General features: G+C 38.6%; 1 protein-coding gene across 1 annotated transcript; it reads left to right on the top strand.

Moving 5' to 3' along the window:
• The first annotated feature begins 1,389 nt into the window (after nucleotides 1-1,389).
• LOC104269619 (metallophosphoesterase domain-containing protein 1) lies at nucleotides 1,390-23,642 on the top strand. The gene is made up of 3 exons (XM_009866287.1): nucleotides 1,390-1,656; nucleotides 7,039-7,220; nucleotides 22,944-23,642. Exons 1-3 carry the CDS (start codon nucleotides 1,505-1,507, stop codon nucleotides 23,171-23,173), a joined length of 564 nt encoding a protein of 187 aa, XP_009864589.1. The 5' UTR covers nucleotides 1,390-1,504; the 3' UTR covers nucleotides 23,174-23,642.

The following is a 23,642-nucleotide window of genomic DNA, read 5'->3' as shown; positions in this document are numbered from 1 at the left end:
CTGAATCTCTCATTTCAGTTGCCTAAGAAGATTTCCCAGAACAAAAATACACTGCCACTTCTTGGAGCATTTAACATCTGTAGTACTTAAGCAAAGGACTGAAGCACGGATTTTAAAAGATGTTTATGTGCTTGACTGCCCCTAAAACTGAATTGGACCTAAATACCTGTAAAGAACTTTAAAAATTTGAGAGACTGAAGATCTCCATCACTCGTGGCAGTGGTCCCTTCAGAACGGAAGTAAGGCACATCAGCAAGGTCACATAAAATACTTGTAATCCTACTTTCCAGAAATTGCCCATGTTAAGTGAATTGATACATTCTAGCATGGCTTTTCATGAAATACATCTGAAGCAGATTACTTGTATTCCCTAGAAGAAAACAGCCCTCGCTTGCATGAAAGTAAATATTTAAGACAGACAACTTCTAAAAAAGATGCAAAATTATACTGTAAAAATACCCACCTTTATTGCTTATAATCCATTTTTTATTAAAACTGGGAAATAAAAGTAAAATTCACATTTAAATTACTTTCTGCTGTTTCTAGGGGATGCTCTGCATTCCACTTGGTTTCGCTTTGCTGTTCCTCTACCCATTTTCAGTGCTGCTGTTCTAGACTTGCATAACCTTCAGGGAAAAAATTATTCCCAAACATAAAGCCTATATGGATTTTACTTTTTAAATATTTAATAACATTTAACTGTGTGTTAGCCTTTGAATCACTTTATTTTCCAGTGAATCCAGGATGCTGGGCTAGTGCTGACTGACAAGAGAATGTATTTGAAGGGGGGAGCCCTTCATATCTCTGTCGAGTTCCTTCAGTGATGCTGTAAAACCAGGAGCAAGCGCAGAAAAGGCCCATTGCTGTGTTCCTTAGGATGTAAAGAACAACCACTTGCAATGCTTACCCATACTAAATGGCACAGACTTTCTGAAAAATTGATTAAACTGATTCTCCTTTAGTTAGCTCATATTTTAGTTGTGCACAGCCGTGTATTCAGTTTTGGGTTTGATGGGATTTTTTTGAAGGAGGGTGGAGAACAAGCATTCAGCAATGCAATAAAAAAAGAAAGTAACCGATTGTGTTGAAGGGACGTTATTATTTGACGCGCTGTTCTGAATGACTGCCTTGTCTTTCAGATTTGTATTAAGTATCTGAAGTATTTGAGTCCTGGTGTTTTTTAGTTTTTTACTTCCACTCCCTGCTTCCCACCTCCAGCTAAAGTACGTTCATCAAATTGCTGAGTAGGAAAGGTTTGTGATGAGTTCTTTGAGCTGCGTGTCTTCACTCACCCCTCCGTTAGCCCCCTTCATCTCCTATTAAAATAAGGCAAATTCCAAACAGGCTAGCTGTCAAACAGTTATGCTCCATCTCTCCAATCTGCTTTTAGGTTTTTCGAAGGGGAGTGTGCTGATTAGGTAAAGACATGTCATGGTCCTCTTCCGTCGATGTAGGAAGATAGCAGATATGACCGCCTGAAAGAGCCGAACTTGACAGCGCAAGCATGGCTTTCGCCCAGTCGCACATTATGGCAGCTAGAAGGCATCAGCACAGTAGACTCATAATTGAAGTGGATGAGTACAGCTCCAACCCCACACAGGCTTTCACGTTCTACAACATTAACCAGGGACGTTTTCAACCCCCACATGTGCAAATGTAAGTATTACAGTTTTGTTATTGCTCTAGCACAGCCTTCTGAATTGTTATTGCCTTGTCGATGTGGAATTTGATGGACCAGTCAAAAAAGAATTCAAAGAACACTGTTTTGCTGCCTTTCTAATAATAATTACTGGTATGATACAAAGTCAATCCATTTGGAACATAGAAGTACCTTGTTAAAGGGTGGGAGAAAGATCATTCCACTAGCTTACTTACTAAAAAGAGAAATAAACAACAAGCAGTGGTAATAAAATAAGGGATGCTACAAGGATACTTTGTGCAATCTTAATGTTTGTTTCCATTGTGCACTTGCTTATAGATGTAAATAGCTGTTGAAAATAACAAGCTTGTGTCTGTACAACACATACTTTTTGGTTAGTTATATTTCAGCTACATAGAAGGGACAAATCACATCAATAAATAAAATAGTGTGGGCGCTCATCCGACAACTTACTTTCATGCCGATGTGCCGAAGATGCCAAGTGCTTAAAGAGTAATTAAAATAATGTGTTTGTTTCTGACTTCTTATATAATGACAACATCAGTAAAATTAACTGCTCTAAATGATTTACTTGTAATGTAAAGTGGAGAATTATAATTACAAAACGAAACCTGCCATAAAGTTTAAAGCTAGAAGGAAGAGGAAAAGAGTAAAGCTATTACAAATAAATTAAGTATAAAATTCTACTGTAAAATATTTTATAGGGAATAAAAATGTCTGCGCTGTTTTATTGTGTTTATTAAAGAGAGAAGCATCCTTATCTTTAGATCAGAAGACTGGTTTTCATTTTTCTAAAAAATCCTTTTATTTTTCTTTAGAAAGACTGGATAAATCATCACCCTCATCTGCATTTTTGATTCTTAATATGATTTGATAATTTACAAATGTAGGCCATGATTTCTGCAGTTAAAAAACTCAGCAGTTACGACTAGTTGAATGCTATGTGTCTATTTAGTGAATGCTTATGTGCATTCTTTGACATAAATAAGATACTGTATTATAAAATGTGTAGACTAACATATATACCAGGGTGGTAAGCAAACTCTCAGTTTTCAGGGGCAGTGTATTAACTTATGGTCTGTCTTGGGAGTTTTTAGGTACTACTGAAATGCAAACAGCAACATGAGTTGAGTGTTAGCACCAGGAAACATCTTTTGTTTACAGAGCTGGTAAATGCGAGCAAAAGTACAAACAAACAAATATATGTTCAGAAATACTTTAATAAATGAAAATGACAAATGCAAGTTGCTGTATTTGTCAAGGCTTAGCTATTCTTTGTGAATATTCAGACAGTTCCTGGGCACTCATGAATTTGTTCACTGATCTTAAAAGCTGAATGTTTCTTACTGGGCTGAAAATAACTTATTTATTTGTATCCACTTGGTACTCAACAATACGCTGTTTAAACTTCTAACCAGTAACAAATCATATTGCCCAAGGACTTAGACAATCAACTGCGTGATACAAGTCAGCACCTAAGCAAGTAGTAGAAAATAAGCTATCCTTAGAAAATAGTTCCTCAGAAAAGTTTAGCGATTTCTCACGAATGATTAATACTATTTGGAGAACCTTGTGTAAATAGAAAAACAGGCTAAATCAATTGAAACATTTACCACAATCTGACCTACTCTTTCTCTTGATACAGAAATTGTAAATAATGTTTCTGAATACCAGCAGGATTGCTTTTGCCTCCTACCAATGAATAGAATGGTAACAAAGAAGGGAAAAAAGTGTAACAAAAGCACCTTTTATTCACATGATTGTTGTGTGTGAAATCTTAACCCTGCTTTAGTCCATGCAAGTTTTGTTGTTAACTTCAGGGAGGTGAGGACTTTGCCATGTCATTGTGTATAGTTCAGAATACCAAGATCAGTGATGTTGCAGTCAATAATAAGCAGATTTCACATAGACCTGTTAACATCTGAACTCACATTAAACTGCTTCAGCTGTGATTTTTTTGTGTGTGTGTGCTCCTTTTCTTCTGAACTCAGTCTTGCAGCTCTTCCTTGGTCCTTTGTGCAGTTTTACATTTCTTATTTCACTTTTTAGCACCCATTACATGCTGACAGCCTTTTCCTAGCCCCATCTCAGCCTGGTCTGTGCTTATGAGGTGACAAGGTTGCCACTGACAAGAAGAGTGATAAATTCTGCCAGTGTTCCAAGTCCATCAATAATTTCTGGAAAGTTCCTTTCTTGCTTCTTTGTGAAACCACTTGAAATCTAGTGTGTAAACCAGCCTCTGGCAGTGTTTTTGCTCTGAGACTTTTTAGCTTTGCTTTTCAATTTCTTTGCAAGTTTCCATACTGGTTTAAAGAAAAACAAAAGCATTTGCACAAAAAAAAAAATCACATCTTTATTCGTCTACTCATGCTGCAAGCAGTGTATTGGGTGTTGGTGTGACAGCTGCTGTGAGAATGTGTTACGCAAGGATATGGGGATTGAGCCTTCAGAAATTATTTCCGATAATGCAACTGAGATGCATTTGTGAAACTTGACATATGTTTTTACCTATATATGGCCTCAGTGTGTGCATATCACTTCAGTGTGAAAAATCTGCATCTCGTTTATTTGGGGTGGGGGTTTTTTTTGTATCAGTGCCTGTTTCCCATGAAAATTCTCTGGCCCATTGCACGAGATTTAAAAGTTACACACAGTTCGGCAGCCAGAAAAATGCTGTCCATGTCTTCCCCATCCCTATCCAAACTATAAGGAAAAGCGTGTGTGTTACGTGCTGTAGGGTTTGCCATGGTAAGTCTGTTGTTTTTTCCATTCAGCTTTGGAGGAGCAACAATGCATGCTGCTCCCAACACCCAACTTACTGCTGTGCTGAGCTTTAAAAGACTTCCAAAGGAGAAGCAGCACCTGCTTCAAAGACTACCCTAACATGGAAAGTCAAAAAGTGGTGTTTTAGGCCAGTCTATATGCTTATGTTCTGCCACGATAATATGAATAGTTTAAAGCTGGCTTACTAATACGCCCTGTAACGCGCTTTGGGAAGTGCTGGGCAGAGAGTGCAATAACCAGGAACTTGTTTACTGAACTGGAGTTCAGTCTTTTTAGCTTGAACGGCTGCAACAATAGCAGGATCAGCTCCTTGTCATTTTTATCCAGCCATCCCAGAATCACCTAGATTGGAAAAAACCTTTAAGATCGGGGATATAACCATTAACCCAACACTGACAAGTACCCGACTAAATCATATCCCTAAGCACTATGTCTACATGCCTCTTAAACACCTCCAGGGACGAGGACTTCACCACTCCCCTGGGCAACCAGTTCCAATGCCTGGTAATGCTTTCTGTGAAGAAATCCTTCCTAATATCCATCTAAACCTCTGTTGGCGCAACCTGCGGCCAGTTCATTCATCCCAGTTCATTTTGTGCAGGAACTCCACGAACTGAATGCATGACCCTTCACACAGCTCGCACCTTAGGACAGACAAGCCTCATTCACGAGTCTCAAGCCCACCATCCACCATCCGTATTTTTGTGCACCCTTGCTACCTCCACTCAGCACCCGTGGCTCTATGGCAGCTCTCTTCCCTCCTGCAGAGGCATTTTTAACGTGAGATGGCAGTCGTGCAGCTGAACTGTTTGCGCTTTTGACCTCCTGTGCTTAACTTCCCCTGCATCTCACTCCCTTTTTCACATCTGCCCTTGTGCACACGGCAGTGGTCCTCTCCGACATGCACGCTCCCGCAGCCCTCCGTGCAGGGTTTGCAAGTGCTCTCTCTCAGGGTCCAAACATTGCACCCTGTCTCAGCCAAGTTTTACAATTTCCAGCCCGTGCTTGCTTACATATCCCACTAACATGGACCTACTGCTGGGTGTTGGGTGGGTATGGTTGGATCACGGCTGGCTTTACTCATTACCTCATGTTTTGTTACTTTCTGCTCAAAAACGGGAACTTTAGAAAAGTGACTACGAGATATTTCTACTAAAAAAGGCTGTTTCTCCAGTACTGCTGTAAAAACCCGCAATGTTTCTTCTTCCTAAGAAGGTGTAGGAAGGACAGGTACAAAATAATCTGTTCATACTCTGGTTTCATAGTTACATTGTTGAAAATGCTAAAGACTTCTTCTGTATTTAACAGAGATTTAAGTATTTTAGAATTACTCCTCACTCTCTCACTAATCTTGTAAAGTTGTCAAAACCACCTCAGTTTACCTACCTGTAAATTTCATAGAATTCTTTGGCTTAGAGATAAAATTGCACGATTAAATATTATTATGTCTTTCAAATATTAAAATGCCTTTTGAAAATTTAGCCAGTAAACAGGGGTAGTAGTATTAATAGCAAAGACCAACTTTTTTCTGAATTAGTTTATATAAAAGTGAAGCACAACAAGCAAGGGAGAGAATATGTATTACATTTTGCAGCATGGAACAAAACTAATTTTATTTGTCCTTTCAAAATAAATGTTGTAAAATAATTCATAACAATTCTGTATATCTCTGTGCTTTCTAGTGGCATAAATATAGCTCTTGCATTTCTGAGTTTTTGATTTTATTCCACCAGAAGTCCCTAACTGGAATAGCAGATAAGTGTAGCTGCACATAGATATATTTGGTTCTATATATTCTAACAAAATATGAATTGAGGGTAAAAAGATTGAGTTGAAAATAAGTGTTCCTCACATAGCAGAGAGATGTTCACCGCTTTCCTCTTCTAAATCATAAGTAAGTCTCATCAAAATGGGTCAGATCTTTTCCTTTCTGCAGTTCTGAATATTGGGCTCTGAACAATGCAGCCTCACCCCTAACAGCATCTGATTTCATTTAGTATAATTAAGCCCAGAAAGTTGCCCCATTTGTCCTGACAATAGTTAGGCTTGAACGTGCATTTACAGCTGTTGTCAGGAGAGTTCTTATCTTGCTTTGCATTAACACACTGAAACATATCTCCAAAATGTGTTAATTAAATTTGCTGGAATTATATAACTTGCAGAAAAAAAAGTTATAATTAGAAAAAATGAATTTAAATGTATTTATGTATCTAAAAAAAAATCTTTTCCCTGTGTACCATGTAATCATATTTAAGCAATGAAAAAAGAATAGTACTATTCCTTTGAAACTGGCAATGCCTTTGATTTATTTGTAAGTATTGTTTCAGAGTTACTGCCATAGTTCAATCTCTTGTCCTTAATCTCTTTAAGTTAATCCATCTACCCAACAAATACTGAAAACGTTGTGATGTGAGCATCAAGAATTTTTACACCTCCCATTAGTGTTAGGTTTGTTTTAATAAATTCCTTCCATCAGACAGATCTAGAAGTCTGTGTAATCTTTTGTGAAGGTAAAAAAAAGTATTAGAATTGCAAAGCAGACACTAAGAAGTACATAAGTACTTTATAACCTTGTTATGATGCGTTTCCTACAGGGTTGATCCGGTGCCTCATGATGCTCCCAAACCTCCAGGATATACACGATTTGTCTGTATTTCTGATACTCACTCAAGAACTGATCCCATCCAAATGCCATATGGAGATGTGTTAATACATGCTGGTGATTTTACTGAGCTGGGACTTCCGAGTGAAGTAAAAAAATTCAATGAGTGGCTAGGTAGGTATTGAATTCTGTGTGGATTTGAAAGTAAATTGTTTACTGATTGTATGCCCCTCTGCCTCCCATTAAAAACCACCACGCACTCAGAAATTATGAATATTAATTTGACTTTTAAATTTGAATGGCAATGAGCAGGAAACAGATTTTTTTTTTCTTTTTAACAAATACTTTTGCATTTTTCCAACTGAGCAAATAAGATTTGTGAGACTATTCATCTGTTCTGCCTTCACACTCTCCAGTGTACATTAAGCAACTTCTTGGTGTTAGTAACAATTTAAGTCAGTAGGCCTTTAATGATTTACATAAAACCTCTTACATACATTGTTATGGCTTTGCTTTCTTGCAAAAAAAAGAAGTTGTGACTGAAAACATTTGTCTGTTTAACCCCGGAGGCTCATAGGTGTTTTTTTTTTGCTTGTTTTTTTTTTTTTTAAGCTGTGGCTCAGCTGCACCACAGTGATGAATTCCAAACAAAGCAAAACGTGTGCCTGTGGTTGCTGTCTTGGATGTAGCAGACCAGATGTAGATGCCTTCTGTAGGCAACTGTTGGCATTGGTAACTGAAATTCTGTTCCACTGGGCAAGAGAGTGGTGATTTACATGTGCTTCTGCCGTGTTTTTTATATGCTAAAAAAATGACAGTGAAAATTGGAAAGCGTGAACTGTATCTAGACAAAAACCCTGATCTGTATTGTTCCTGCAGCAGCGCGGATACCTTAATTTAGAATAAGAATGGATTCTGATACTTCATTATCAAAAAAAGAGTGAGAGGAAATGAAGGAGTCGGAGAGAGAAAGGACATAGTTTAAGGGTAATGGATTTCAGTTTTTAGGTTGATTTTCTTTCCCGGAGTTGACATTTTTGCATCTTTCCTATCTTTTTTCTGCATATTGCAGCATTCCGCTCTGGGAAGGCAGAAATCAGACAGATGCATGTAGGCTGAAATGGAATGTAAAAAAAGTCAGGACTTCAGAATTTTAAACAAATATTTACTAGCAAATAATTATCAGCAAGGCTGATAAATATTTATTTGAGCTTGGGAACCCAGTAATATGTCCCACGTGGAACAACTGCATTGTTCTATGAGTATTAAGGTAGGGACAGCACACGGAAGTAGGACACTCTTGTTATAGTGCCCTCACCTCTGCCTCTGTACCCAAATGGAACAGGTTGGTTGTAAAACAGAAAGCAAATTTTAATCCTGTTTTGTTGGTCTCTACCGTGAGTTATAATATTATACTGAAAATAACATATAAAGATTATACAAACCATATGGTTATCCCTTCTAAGTAGTATGCATTTTATTTATCTGCTGGTGTGGGAAGAAAAATACTTTGGGATAATGCTAGCAAGCAAGGATGGGAGCTAAACACGTTATTTGCTGGACAGGTTTTGTCTCCCTAGTTCTCCATCTGCCTCCTTGCTGGTCACAGCTATGCAGTGTTCTGAAGAAGTTCTTAAACTGAAATCCTCTCAGTGTGGTAGGGAGATTTCTCAAGGCATTTCTGTGATGGTCTCTTCATCATTTTTCTTCCAAAAGAAGGCTTAATTTTCTGATTTTTCAGGCATACTTCCATTTTCAAGGTAGTGGAAAAGGTGATCTTGGTGGTTTGGGTTATATTTTTGCAAGAGCATCTCTGAGACATGCAATTGCAGCGGGTTAAAGATTTTTTGTTTGTTTGTTTCTTGGCAATTTGAAAAAAGGGAAAATTTAACTTATTTTTTTAATTAATTCTGGAAAGTCCAATAGAAAAGTAATTTGGTGTCACTACATAGGTTTCAGTCAGCTAGGATTTAAACTTTTCTTTCAGTTCAAAACTGTGATTTTTTCTTTAAATTACAGCCAATGAGATTTCAAAATGGAAACTTCAGCCTATTTTTAAAAAAGTTTTTTGTTTTTTTAAATTAACAATTTATCAATTCTTGAATACCTTGAGTGTTTGCGAAATCTGTAGTAAACTGTAGACTGGTTAAGAGTGTTCTCTTTGAGGAGAGATAAACTCAAAAGTTTTTGATGGTTGTCCATTTTGTTGTTAAAGGCAGTAATCCCTGAAAGTTTTGATTGGTGCTTCCAGTACCTCGCATGATTTTGCAACTCCTGCAGCCTATGCAGTCTTCTCCTTCTTCCTTAACGTTTTACTAGTTTTTTGAGAACGTAGTTGACAGATGCTAGCACAGACTTTTACCTCCACTGTCATTCTTACCTGCTGCCGCCAAATTTCCCTGTGTGTTCGTTCACCCAGAGCACATGGCTCACCTTCCGACTTCATTATTTTGTTCTGTGTCAAATCTGTGTTTTCTGCCATCATTAGACTATAGCTTTGGTTATGCCTTGGAATAAACACTAAAATATGTGTTTGTTAAACCTTCCCTTGATCTCGGCTTTCTCTTAGGCACCAGATACACACCCTGCTCTCGCTTTGGCGCTTTGTGTTTTTATGTGTAGCATTAATTCCAACCTTTTAGATTTCTGTTCCGTCATACCCTCTTGAGTATGTGCTACTCTGGTCTGTCAGCCCATTTCATCTTCTCAGGAGGCCCTTCAGCAAGCTAATTTTTTTTTGTTTTTCTGCTCTACATAAAATTTCTATGCCTGTCTGATGCAAAGTATATTTTACATGAACATCATTAACTTCCATGGACCTTATGGTTATATCGAGCACATGCTCAAGTGTTATGCTAATAGAGGCACGTTGGCTTGCTGAGTCATACCCTAAAATATGTTCTCTCTTTTTTAGGCTAACTGTATGTGGGTACACAGGAAGGCCTGCACCAGCTCAGATAATACATATCTCTAGCCCAGTATTGTCTTTGGCCGTGGCTAGCAGCCAAGGTGCTCTACTTTGTCTGCCCCTTAGTCACCTAGTTTTATGCTTTTTATCCTCTGACCCCTAAAGCCCTTCACTTCATTTCATTTCACTTCATTCTTTTTGGTAATTGGTTGTTTTCTTTCACTTTTCTTCTTCTCAAAGCCCCCTGCCCCCTTCCCAGGGAGGGATTTGAGCTTTTACTAGGGCTAGCTTCATGCGTAACTCTATGGAGTGGATTAAATGCTGGTGTTAACTGGATGTGCATATTTTCTCTGCTTTCTCTGGCAGGCAGTCCAAGGACTTACTAAGCCACAGCATTACTTTGTGTTTAATATATCGATTTTTCTTCTCTGTATTTTTTTAACTGCCTTTTGGATCTATGCAAATTTTGAGTGCTGACACAACCCTGCATTAGAGTTCCACAGTGTGATATATATTTCATGAAGAACTTTGCGTATTTTAAACCTGTCACCTACTAGTTTTATTTGGTAGTTCCTAATACCGGAAGAGGCAAGTGAACATTTTTATTCTTACTTCTGTTTAAGAATTTATAGTGTCTTAGAATATCTGCCCTTAAGATATTTTTCAGACTGAAGACCATTTAGAAGTCCTTAAATATCTCGACCATCTCTGTCACTCTTTGTACCTCTTTGTTTTACATTCTTTTAAAAATGGTGGGAACAGAACTGCACATGATCTGAGTACACCACAGATTTATCCCCTGGCATAATGAAATTTCCTAGTTTGTTTTCTTCTCCTTTCTAGTGTTATGGATTATTCTGTTTTTATTTTTGACTGTGACTGAACAATGAAGTGGGATTTTCATAAAATTGCCTATTACAACTCTGTGAACTCTTTCCTGAATGGTAATATCTGGTTCAGAACCCATCAGTGTGTATCTATAGTTGGTATATTTTTTCTAGCACTTGAATTATTCTGCATAAATTTATATTCAGTTTCATCTGTCCTCTTATTGCCCAGTCATGCAGTAGCATCATGGTGCACGTTTGCAAGGCAGATTTCTGTTTTGCTACCCTTATTCAGGAGAGCTTAGAAAAGAAGGGGAAAATGGATGAGTAGCTAGTTTACCAAGCTTGCCAGTGGTGCCAACCTGGTCATCTCCCTCCCATATTTTCCCAAATTGACCTTTCTCCTTTTTTTTATATGTCATATTTTTCTTTCTTTTTTTTTTTTAACCTAGTTTCTTCTCTGCATTTATCTTCCAAATTTGAAAATCCAAATTTTGGAAATTCAGAAAAAATGAATTGTTAAATACATATTAGGGTAGGGCTAAATACAAGGATCTGTTGGAGCTGGTCCAGAGGAGGGCTGTCGAAATGATCAGAGGGTTGGAATACCTCTCTAGTGAAGAAAGGCTGAGAGAATTGGGGTTGTTCAGCTTGGAGAAGAGAAGGCTCTGTGGAGACCTTTCGTTATGTAAAGGGAATTAGAACAAAGATGAAGAGCCTGTAGTGACTGGACAAGGGGCATCAGTTTTAAACTGAGAGAGAGAGTAGATTTAAATCAGATGTAAGGAAATAATTTTTGGCAATGAGGATGGTGAGGCACTGGAACAGGTTACCCAGAGAGGTTGTGGATGTCTCATCATGAGAATGTTCAGGGCCAGGTCGGATGGAGCTTTGAGCAACCTGATCTGTGAAAAATGTCCCTGCCCATGGCAGACGGGTGAACTAGATAATCTTTAAAGGTCACTTCCAACCCAAACTATTCTGTGATTCTATGTAATCAGGGTTTGATGAGGTAGATTATATGACAAGATGTATCAAGCTCACTATGCGGGGCTAAATACAAGGATCTGTTGGAGCTGGTCCAGAGGAGGGCTGTCGAAATGATCAGAGGGTTGGAATACCTCTCTAGTGAAGAAAGGCTGAGAGAATTGGGGTTGTTCAGCTTGGAGAAGAGAAGGCTCTGTGGAGACCTTTCGTTATGTAAAGGGAATTAGAACAAAGATGAAGAGCCTGTAGTGACTGGACAAGGGGCATCAGTTTTAAACTGAGAGAGAGAGTAGATTTAAATCAGATGTAAGGAAATAATTTTTGGCAATGAGGATGGTGAGGCACTGGAACAGGTTACCCAGAGAGGTTGTGGATGTCTCATCATGAGAATGTTCAGGGCCAGGTCGGATGGAGCTTTGAGCAACCTGATCTGTGAAAAATGTCCCTGCCCATGGCAGACGGGTGAACTAGATAATCTTTAAAGGTCACTTCCAACCCAAACTATTCTGTGATTCTATGTAATCAGGGTTTGATGAGGTAGATTATATGACAAGATGTATCAAGCTCACTATGCGCTGTTTCTATCCTTGTCTTCAGCTTTTTCATTATCTTTGTATTTGTTATTTATTGCCTACCTGCATATAAATCAAATGTTTTGTAGGACAAATACAAAGACACACGTCCTGCTTTAGTGCACTCATAAAATAATGACTCCAAAACCATCTCTATTTTTTTGTCTCCCATATTGTTGGCACTGGAAATTGCCTACTTGGCTCAGTTGCTCAAGTCTGTAATATCATTTCCAAATTGTGTATGCTCCAGGACCCACTGTCACTGTGAGTTTGTGGGTTACTTTCCTGGAAATTTTACTGAGTAATTGATCTGTGATAGAAGCTGCAACACGTACTTCCATATTCTATCTGAGAATTATCTTCTGTGCATGGATTGGAAAGATTACTTAAACTAACACCTTTTATAATATCCATTATTTCAGTTTGTTTGCTTGAGATTTTCCAATGTCAAAGACAGTCTTTCTATTTGAAATTCAAGTTCAAACTAAAGTTGAAATAAGAAAATAGAAGGTAGCTTTGCATTGTAGTATAAAACAATAATTAGCCCTTCAGAGCATTTTCCTGAAAATGTTAATCTTGTGTATTGTACACACACAAAATGGATTAGGTTATTTGACATGCACTTTAGGAATTGACTTGGGCAGACTCAGCTCAAAAAATAACATTTTCATCTCAGACAAAAATATAGAGTGAAGTTGCCTCCCCAACTATAGCAACTAGCACTGCTAGAATCTCCTGGTTTTAATATTAGATTGTAGAAAAAAATCAGCTGATTTTGATCAATAAACATCACCCCTACTTTTAAGTTCGTGATACGAACTCAAAGCTCTTTAGAAAATCCTGAAACGCTAGACCTAGCTTTACTTTTGCTCTACTGTTCAATCTTGCAAAATGATGGTATTTATTTTTCTTTCTCTCTTAACAGGTATTTTATATTTTTAGGTTCAATAATACTCACATTTAAAACAGATTAAAATTGTATGGAAAAAAAATCAGCTTCAGAGCAGCAAAAGAAATTAGAATTTATAAATTGTAGTCATGCCATTTTGACCATCAGTAATTACACTATTTTTATGTTAATGTAGAAACCCCTTGAAAGAAGTATTTAAGCACTAATTATCTATTTACAAAAGAATGGCTTTGGAAATGCAGTGAAAAACATTGAGCTGTGTAGGGATGTAGAACAGATGTCATTTTTAAAAGACTGGGCATACTAAAAAAAGTGTTGGGTTTTATTGCATTTCTTAAATGCTCAGATCCGCTTGTACATCTAAGGTTCGGACAGCACAGCACCGAGAAGTGCACTGCAACACACTCTTCCAGTATTTCTCCAGTTCTGGGGAGTTAGAGTGTCCTGAAGACTTCTGACCCTTAAACTGGCTGCCTGGAGTCTCAGGAAATATTTAAGCTACATCCCTGTAGTGAGAAGATGACCTGGAGGAACTGTTCTCCAGGTCTGCCTCCCGTGCTAGTGGTAAGAAGCTGTAGCAGCTATAGGAGTGGTAGGTGCTGAAGGATTTTTCCTTCATTCCCTCCTTCCAAACAACATGTATGCTTTTGGAGGATTCTTGCCCTTTGTACTAATGCCGAGGTTGCTTTTTTCCACTGATGGAGTGGAAGGCAGCCAGACTTCAAGATTCTGAGTCTCTGGGATGACTCACTTAAAAACGTCCTGTGATTTTCATACATACTGAGATCTCTGACCCCCAAATAAGCAAGTGAATAAAAATACCCAGTCTTATTCCAGACTTACAGACAAGTGTAACTTTAGGAAGGCAGCATGGTCCAGAAGTGCAGAGAGCAACCAGGGAACGGAAAGATCTGGAATATGAGTCTGTGAACTGTCATTGCCTGTTGTGGAGCTATTTGAAAGAGCCTGAGGAAGACAGGCAACCAAATTCTAGTTAGTCCTCTTCAGATTTGACAGCCTCTTTATTGTTCCCCCTTGTAAAACTGAAAGTGATGCTTGATCCACCTACCACATGAGTGTCTTGGAGGTTTAATTATTCTCAGTACGACACTTGGAACGCGTATTGCAAAGAGCTATACACACGTTAAACGTTGTTATTAGTGCTGTGCACCGCACATGGTGACATGACACCACAGCTCTTTGTAGTCATCCCTTCCAGAAGATGACAACTAGGAGATTCTGAGAGCACCTTTGTGGCGTCTGAAGATCTGAATAGGAATCGGTATCCATGTGCAGAGAGATCCCTATAGGAAGTCTAAAATATTTCCGTTGTATTTTTGTCACAGTTCTCTATCTCCGCTGCTTACATTGCCCCCAGATAAATGTTATAAAGTCAAACTAGGATATTCTAAAAGGCAGAAGAGCTGTTGTAGAAATATGTCTCCTTAGAAAGGTATATTATTTAAGTCTAGAACTATTCCAGGAATAAAAAAGGGGTTTTTTTTAAATGAAAATGGACTCCATGCATTATGTAGTTGGGGGTTCTTAAACCATCAATTGCTGTAATCTAAGGGGACATACTGAAAGAAGTTTCAATCTAAGCAAACCTTGCAGTTTTACAATTTTCTAGGCATCTGTTACTGACCACTAGTGGACAGAAGGGACAGAGCTACATAATCTTTTTGCTTGACTCCCCACAGCTACAGTAATGGCCTAGTTTGCAGCCAGCATAATTACAGAGTAATTACATGGAACAGGGTAAAAGGTCTACTTTTCCTTTAGAAGTTATTTTGACCAGTTACTATATATGAGGAGGTGTGTGTATAAAGCACAGTATATCAAAGAGCCTAAGCTGGACTGTTATCAGATATTTTTAAGCTTGATTTGCCTTTATATATTTTAAGAAATCCTATTTTGCAAGTGTGAGCAGTATTGTATGTGTTTGCTGTGTTTGGTGTAATTATTGGCTTTTACAATGCAAGACTGTCTAGAGCTAGCAGGTTACAGATGATTTAGGAATGAGTGTTCATTTACAATGTTATTCCAGATTACACACCGTACAAAAAGTATGTTAATGTGAATTTCCCAGACATCAGCCCCAGTGTTTAAACACAGAACTGTCAAAGAGATGCTAAAAAGCAATCTGAGACAGTTATGCAGTCTTTTTACTATATCACTCACTGCTGTATTCTAAAAGGTTGAAATGAGAGGGAAAAAGCATTAAGTGGGCACTTATATGATTGTCACTGCTTTCAATGAATACTAAAAATTCTGCTCAGTACAATACCAAGAGAGAAGCAAAGCACATCTGCTTGTACAAGTTTGCATTTATCTTGGGGAAGTTGCAAGTTGATAACAATGGTAAGCTGCAGAGGAGGTCACTGGTTGATAAAGATGCCTAACCTCTTAGTACAAGAGGAGCCTGGAGTATAAACATCATGCATTTGCTTTTGAATTATTTGCAGTGTTGATCTCATTTCCTGAGCAGAAGACCTGCTGATAGAACAGGATAAACCTTTAAGCACACAGAATTCTACTTTGAACAAACTCAAATGCTCTGAGAAGTAGCAAACAAAGGCACATTGTTGAATGCTTTACATTATGCAGCTTGTAGTTCAAGTAATGTCTCTCCAGCATTTCAAGTTATTTTGTGAAAATTATGTTCACTATAAAAAGGACTTACTGTAGTTTAGAAGTTGAGAATTGCTGTAATAATTTTGTAATTGGTGCATAAACGTGCAAAAAAATTAGATGTTCATTTGATTTTCTTAATTAGCAATCTATGGTAATGAAAGGAATAAAAAAAAAGTTACTAGCTAAACAATATATATATATATTCTTCTATATGTTATGTTACCAGAACTGTTATGAGTAGTAGTAGTATGCTTAACTAATACTAAGCAAACAAAGGCTAAGAAACCTTCTGAGGAGGGCTTGCCATAACTGACAATAACTCCAAGTATGTAGTAAAGAAGTTAGTAAGATGATAATACCATCTGGCTATATGTAAGCTAAATGTGATATCCTAGACTTTTTGACAGTAAAATGATTTCAAAGAATAATAAATTACATTGATTTAGGAGATTTAGGGCACAGTTTTTTGTATGATGAGTTGTTCTGGGAGTAGAACCACTGCAGAGTCGCATCTTGGATTTTGTCTTGTAGACATTCTATGGGTTCTTATGTGTTGCATAAGATGACGGCTGAGGCGTCTCACTCCTTTGAAGCCTCTCTTTCAGACTGGACATTAGTCTTTGTAGACACTTTCAGGAAACTCAAGAGAACATAATTATCTTTGAGGCCTTTACTCTTTTGGTGAAGGCAGTAAATTACTTTTAAATCTGTTGGGCATTTTCAGAGGGATATTGAGAGACAAGCATAGAGAAGTCTAAAGCATCGTACTTAAACAAGTTTTGTTTCTCTAAGAAACCCTTGGCTAAAACTGCTAAATTAAGTGTGTGATAATGTGTTTCTAGCATTTTTCTGCGTATAGGTGGAAATTACAAAAAGGGAAGGAGCAGGGAAAGTGAGGCAGCAAGATGAAGAGCTATGTAGCAGAGAAGAATGAAAAGGAAGGGAAAAATCACTCATCTCATGTTAAGACAGAGGCTAAAAGAGTGGATGGTGGCCTGGAGCCCCATTCCAAATTGGCAGAAGTCAAAAATTGGATGTGGACTGAAAGAGAAAGCCCTGAAGCCTAGGACAGAATTGGAGCCAATGTGCTTCTGAGAGAATTTTGGTGTGTAAACATTTCTGTTGGTTCCAAATCCAAATAGGATGAAGTGGCTAGAGGTTCATTATGGAGGAAAATAATTTTAATTTCTCTCAAGTTAGACACTATGGGATGAAAAAACCCCCTTATTTTAGGGGAAAAAAAAGTGAAATTTTGCTTAGGAATGAAATTTTGATTCACCCCAAAGTATTTTAAACTGACATTTTACTTCATTTTGTTTCCGTGGTAATGTCAGAATCTCTGCATGAATTTCCAAATATATCCCATATCCAAGTGGTGTTTTATTAATTTTAATGGAGAAAACTGTTTAGGTAAGATTTTTCTTACCAATTCTAGTTGTATTTCATCTCCAGGTTACAGGGATATTTTAGCAGAAGCTTCTCAGGTGCGAAGAACAGAGGGATCCCTGGTCTTTGGACAAAAGCAGTTGTCTTGCTTTGGCTAGTCAAAATGAGAGATCAGAAAAAAAATGGAACTTTCCCCCAAATTCATAACTTTTCCTGTTTTTTGGTTTGAAAATACATCTTTGACTCCCATAGCATATGTTCTTACATGTGTTTCTTGGCACTCCTGAAGGGCAGATCTATTTCTTAAATACTTGCTGCCTTAATTTTAGTGGGGAGTGAATTTTGTCCTGGATGTGTGTGGAGAATTCCTGTGACAGCCATAAATTTTCTTTAATATCTTTGTATAAGTAGAGCTTCTTTATTAGTACTAAGTTTGGTACCTGCCCACAAGCAAAGCCATATGCTAGCATCAAATGTTAATTGGCTATCAGTTGGGTATTTATTCCTACTCATCTGCTAAGTGGATAGTATGAGAAACTTATACCAAAGTTAATGGAACGTACTCTCTAGCCCTCTTCAATTGCTTGTCTGCCGTAGATTTGTTCCATTAGAATCACAACATGAGATGAGTTTTTAATTTCTTTCAGCATTCAGGCTCTTTAAAATTCTTGTTAGTTTTCCAGTGTGACCTAGAGTCACACAGGATGGAGAGGACCTCTGGAGGTCACTGAGTCCAGTCTCCTGTTCAAAGCAGTCCTAGTTAGGGCAGGCTGCTCAGAATCTTTTCCAATTGAATTTTAAGGATCTCTATGGGTAGAGATTTCACAGCTGCTCTGGGCATCTGTTCCACTTTTTGACCATCCTTATCGTAAAATTCTTTCCTTATACCATGTTGCCGCTTGTGTCTGTTGCCTCTTGTATCTGTGTGCACCTCTGAGACGAACCTCGCTCTGCCTTCTCTTTGTTCTGAGATCAGGTCATTGCAGACAGCAGTAAGGCCATCCCTTTACCTTGTCTGGGTTGAACACTCAGATCAGATCTCAGCCTCTCCCCATATGCTGCATTCCCCAACCATCTTGGTGGCCCTCTGCTGACAACTACTTTGTCAGTAGTTTTTCTACTGAGGAATCCAGAACTGGACACCATGCTCCAGATGTGGTCTGAGAAAGGTCACTCAGGAGAAAGAGCACTTCCTTTGTTCAGCTAGTTTTGCTGTTACTAATACAGGCCACAAAGACACACTGCTGAGTCTTGCTGAATGAAGTTACTTCATCCTAGGTGCAGGACTTTGCATTTGCTTGTGATGAAGTTTATAAGGTTCTTGTTACCTCATTTTTCCATCCTGTCAAGGTTCCTCTGAGTAGCAGATATGCACTCCAGAGTGGGTCAGCAGATCTCCACCCCTGCTTTGGTGTTGTCTGCAAACTTGCTGAAAGTGGGTTTCGTCAGATCATCCACGCTGTTAGGAAAGAAGGGAAGTGATACTGTTCCCAACATCACTAGCCGGGGCATACTGCTAGTGACTGACTGCCAGATGGACTTTGTACCACTGATTCTAGCCTTTTTGAGCCCAATATTCCAGGCAATACTCAACCCTCCTTGTCATCTGTCTCACCAGTTTGGCTATAAGGATGCTATGGGAGATTGTGTCAAAGGCTAAAATCAAGGTGAACAACATCCAGTGCTCTCCCTTACCCACAGAGCCAGTCATGTCCTCATAGAAGGCAGTTGCATTAGTCAGGTATGGTTTACCCATGTTAAATCAGTGATGGCTCCTGATGTTGATATGCTTGGAAAATTACTTTGTGGGAGATTTTTCCATTATTTTCCTAGGCCTGATGTGAGGCTTGATGGTGTGTAGTTCCACAGACTCACCTTCCTGCCTCTTCTGAGGATGGGTGAGACCATAGCCTTTTTCTAGCCATTCTCCAGTCCCCCTGAATTTCCAAAAATGATAGACCTGTGATAGATCAGTAGACAGGCCTGTGTCCATCCATTGCTGCACCCCAGTCAGGTAAGCTATCCCACCATGTCTCTATGTCAGAGATGTCACAGCTCTCCACTGTGCATGGAATTCTTCCTCTTGGTTGGACCCTGTACTCTATGTGTGTACATACAGGTATGCGAGAGGAACCCCAGTGAGGGACACCTGCTTTTACAAGGGTGAGGCAGGAGCCTTCGGCATCCTGTTGTCTCTCAGCTGCTTCCTCACTGCCTCTGTGCCTTCACTTTGCAGCACACCTAATTTAAAACTCTTCCCATTGTATTAGTGAGCCTGTTGGCAAAGATGCTTTTGCTCCAGTTTGCCACGGGAACGCTATCTTTGTTCTTCAAAGAGTCCTGTGGTCATAGGAGCTGGAGCCCTGCTTGCAGCACCAGCCGTGCGGTGTTGTGTTGGCCATGGGATGCATCCACTCCTGCCTGAGGAGTGAGCCCCTTCGCTGGGAGGACTGAGGAGGTCCCAGCAGGGTTGCATCCACTCACAGGTATCTCGGGGCTGTCAGTCACCCTTGATATGCTGAAAGTCACTCTAGTGATACCGTTGGTGCCCACGTGGATCAGCAGTCAGGGAACTTAATGTTTAGAATATGGCTATTTTGGAAAAGAAGAAGGAAGAAAAAAAGGAAAACAGCTTAGCAAATGAAAGTGTTAGCCAGTGCCTTTACTAAAGCTTGTTTTCATTGAGTTTGTGAATAGAAGACAAAAGGAACCTGCTGCAGTGGGTACGTTGTAGCCACTGCTGTCTTTGGTAGCAATATTTCTTAAGAAAATGCAGTTGTTATAAGACGCCATGAAAACCTGCATGAGTAGGAATGCAGCATTCTCATTTCTGTTTAGCAAGGGACAGGAAATGTGCTTGGTGTCTTTTCTACTCAGCTTGTCATTAGCACCCACTTGCTGATGCAGGAATAAACTAGTAAACCTGGAAGCGCTCGAAATATCTCTGATCAAGAGCTGATGGCACAAAAAATTAATAGGTAGAAAAGTGTTTGTTCTAAAGTTATGGACACATGTAGAAACACAGCCATGCAACACCTATTAGGCTATGTGCTCCTGAACTGTTTAAATAATAACAAATAAAAAGGAAAAGTAGGAAGTTGTAGGTCAGAAAGAGGAAAGAGTTGCTACTTTAAGGCAGTTTTCAGGTAAATATTGATCAGATATTGCTAATGTTTGGTGGATCTTCATGCTTTAAAAGGCACTTAAAACAGTCAACATTTCTCAGAATTGTGCTTACATACTGTGTTGGACTGTCATCCTGCTGTGGTAAGGTGGTGTTGGTCCCTCTGAGGTCAGTGGTAGGAGGATCCTGCTTTAGTGCAAAGAGATGTTTAGCGTTTGATGTTGATACCTGCATGTGAGCTGGAGTGAGCATTGGTAAGCATGGATCACACTGGTAGCTGAGGATCTTCATCTGCAGCTGCTCAACTGGTATCTTAGACATATACTTCATGAAAGTAGTGCCCAGCCCATAACAAGGCTTCAAAGATTTATACTGAAGGTTGACTTTGCACTTTTAGAGCACTTGGAATAACAAGTGAAGCATTTTCTAGTTCTGTAAGGAACAAAGTTTACACAAAATACTGTTAAATCTATGTGCAAGCAGTAAAAAATACCTTTGACAAAAAAATTAAGATTTAAAGGGTACAGAGGGCTTGTGGAGACAAAGGGAAGGAAATAGGCTTAGCAAGTTGCTGCCTGGTATGGAATGAAATAAAAAAACCCTGAGCTGCAAACTCATCAAAAACACCGTTGTTAATTGAAAAGCTGACAGACCTGTAACTACAGCAGCGCTTCTGGCCGCCACTATAATAAATGTAACTGTACATTTAGAATAATTTGCTAATTTGCCTAAGTAACACCCACAGACAGCAACATGACATAAATACATTAGTGGAAGCAACAACTATAACCAGCTCGTACAGGTTCTTGGCTGCTAGATGGATGGATCAGATGAGCTGGAAAAGATTTACAAAACAGAATTGAAATGGAATTGTTAACAATATTGCGGCTTACAAAATGTCTTGATTTTCCTGTTTCCCAAGAATGCTTTGAGGTCTGTAGATGCCCATAGATATTGTAGCATGTAAGTAACATTTTTAACTTGTGTTTGTGTGCACATGTGTGCACACATCCAGAAAACTTGTAGAGATGGGAGTATGTGTCTGTAAAATGCAAAGCATTTCAGAAGCAAAAATGACAAAAGTTTGCATCTCAAGTAATCTTTCAGGTAAATAATTGAATCTTCAACATTCAACATATGATTTATAAATATCTGAAAATAGTTTATGTTAATAAATATTCTAAAGGCATATATGTTTTGGGTCCATAGGAAAGACTGAAACCTGTACAATTTTCCTAATACAGGTGTTACATGTGTCTAAAACATACACTTTAGAGTTACCCAGATCTTTTAATTTGGCAAATAATGAGTTCAGCTATGTGGCATCTCCTCTCGGCTAGCACTGTTCTCTGTCTCCCGTTTCTATAACTCTGAATCATGCTGTTGTGTTTTATTCTTGAGTCCTACTCATGCCAACTTCTGCCACTGCATACTGACTGATGTTTTACATTCTCTGAATGTCCTGCCTCTAGATTAGGCTTGAGGTCATCACTAAAGGTCTCTATGTTACCAACAATGCATTTTTAAAATAAAAAATGACAACATTGCTGCTGTGTAAGATGGGTCTTATTTTCAAAAAAGTATTTTTTCCTGCAAATTAATAGTGGAGAAGCAAAGCTAATGAATGCAGCTTTACACAGTTTCTGTCTTTATTTCCCCTCAGATATACTTAGCAGGTTTCTGCTGAACTTTTTGAGACAGGTGATGCCCGCTCTCAATGGCAGAAACCAGTTGATAACGAAATGTGGAGTCAGGTGGAAAGTTTCGGTTGCATTGCTGCTCCCAGGAAGAACCCACGTGTGTGGGCATATGTATTCTTGCTTTTAGCAGGAGGTTGTTGTAAGGTTTTTCACTGAATACAGGTTATAAAATATTCTTGAACATGAGTCACTTTAAATTATAGTCCATGGATCTGGGAAGTGACTGAGAAAATGGAGCAGGAAAAAACATGGGATAGAGGCAAACTGCAAGACTCTGTGGGATGTGGAGTTTTGACAGCTAAGCCAAATCCCTGTCTTGCTTGAAGGCTGGATCTTAATGTGAGGGCAGAGGGCAGCAGACCCCTCTGGCTGACCCAGGTTCTGAGTCTGTAAGACCTTCTCAATACCAGCTGATAAAGACCACAGCTCTGGGAGAAGAGAGCTGACGTTATTTCATGAAGTGTTACGGCCGATCTTCTTGGAACCCTAATTTCTGTCACAGAGTTATCATCACTGTCACAGTAAGTGATACTTGCAGCACAAATGGCAATTAACTAGGAGTAAATAGTAGAGCAGAAGTCTGCAGGCTGGTTTTTAAGGTTGATGAGTTGAAAGTAGTTTCAACACATTAATGCTAACTGTGCTAAATCCTAGCGTGCCCTGAAAGAGACAGCAGTGTCATTTACCTGAAATCATCAGGAATCACGGTAACATGTAGTAGGGATATGCTCGATTTTTTTTAAATACGTGAGCATATTGTGGGAATGGATAAGAGTTTCTGAGTCTGTCTGTTTTATTTTATCAGATTTTTCGTAAAACAAGTAATTTGTTTGTTTTTCACTGTTTTAGGTAGCCTGCCCTATGAATACAAGATTGTGATAGCAGGAAATCATGAATTGACCTTTGACCAGGAATTCATGGCTGACTTAATCAAGCAGGACTTTTACTATTTCCCCTCTGTCTCTAAGCTGAAGCCAGAGAGCTATGAAAATGTACAGTCTCTTCTAACAAACTGCATCTATCTTCAAGACTCTGAAGTGACGGTGAGGGGATTCAGAGTATATGGCTCCCCTTGGTAAGCAGGTTTTTAAGCATACATAAAAAAACTATTGTTGATTGCTATCACATCAGCCTTTTCATATGCATCAGCTATATTTGGATTGCTGTGTTAGGAGGAAAAGTAATACCCGGTTTGATAAAGTTTTTATATTTTCTTGTAATAAATCATTCCTGTGACAAAATAATGCACTTGTACCGTGGGTATTGTTAACCAAATAATGATGGGAAAAACATGTGTACTCTTTAGACTCTCAGCCAGAAGCAGTTCTCTAACATGGTCCGTGTAGGGTTTTTTTGTGTCATGAAATATGTTTTCTATACTTAGTCAGTTTATATAATTGCAGGTTAATTTTATTGCAAGGATACATTCTTTTGACAATTTCCATCTCACAGATAATACTTAAGATTTTTAGTGTATACCATAGTCGTTGTATGTATATCATAGTCATACCAGCAAGCTTGTTTCAATATTTGTTTAGGCTTTATTTT

This window comes from Apaloderma vittatum, unplaced genomic scaffold, assembly GCF_000703405.1.
Source record: "Apaloderma vittatum isolate BGI_N311 unplaced genomic scaffold, ASM70340v1 scaffold17223, whole genome shotgun sequence".
In the NCBI taxonomy this organism is placed as follows: Eukaryota; Metazoa; Chordata; class Aves; order Trogoniformes; family Trogonidae; genus Apaloderma; species Apaloderma vittatum.
The sequence above is the reverse complement of the archived record's forward strand: the minus strand, read 5'-3'. Positions and strand labels throughout refer to the sequence as shown.

Coding starts and splice junctions, on each gene's coding strand:
- LOC104269619 (XM_009866287.1), top strand. CDS start 1,505: ATGGCTTTCGCCCAGTCGCACATTATGGCAGCTAGAAGGCATCAGCAC. Junction 1,657..7,038: donor CAACCCCCACATGTGCAAAT/GTAAGTATTACA, acceptor CGTTTCCTACAG/GGTTGATCCGGTGCCTCATG. Junction 7,221..22,943: donor AAAATTCAATGAGTGGCTAG/GTAGGTATTGAA, acceptor TCACTGTTTTAG/GTAGCCTGCCCTATGAATAC.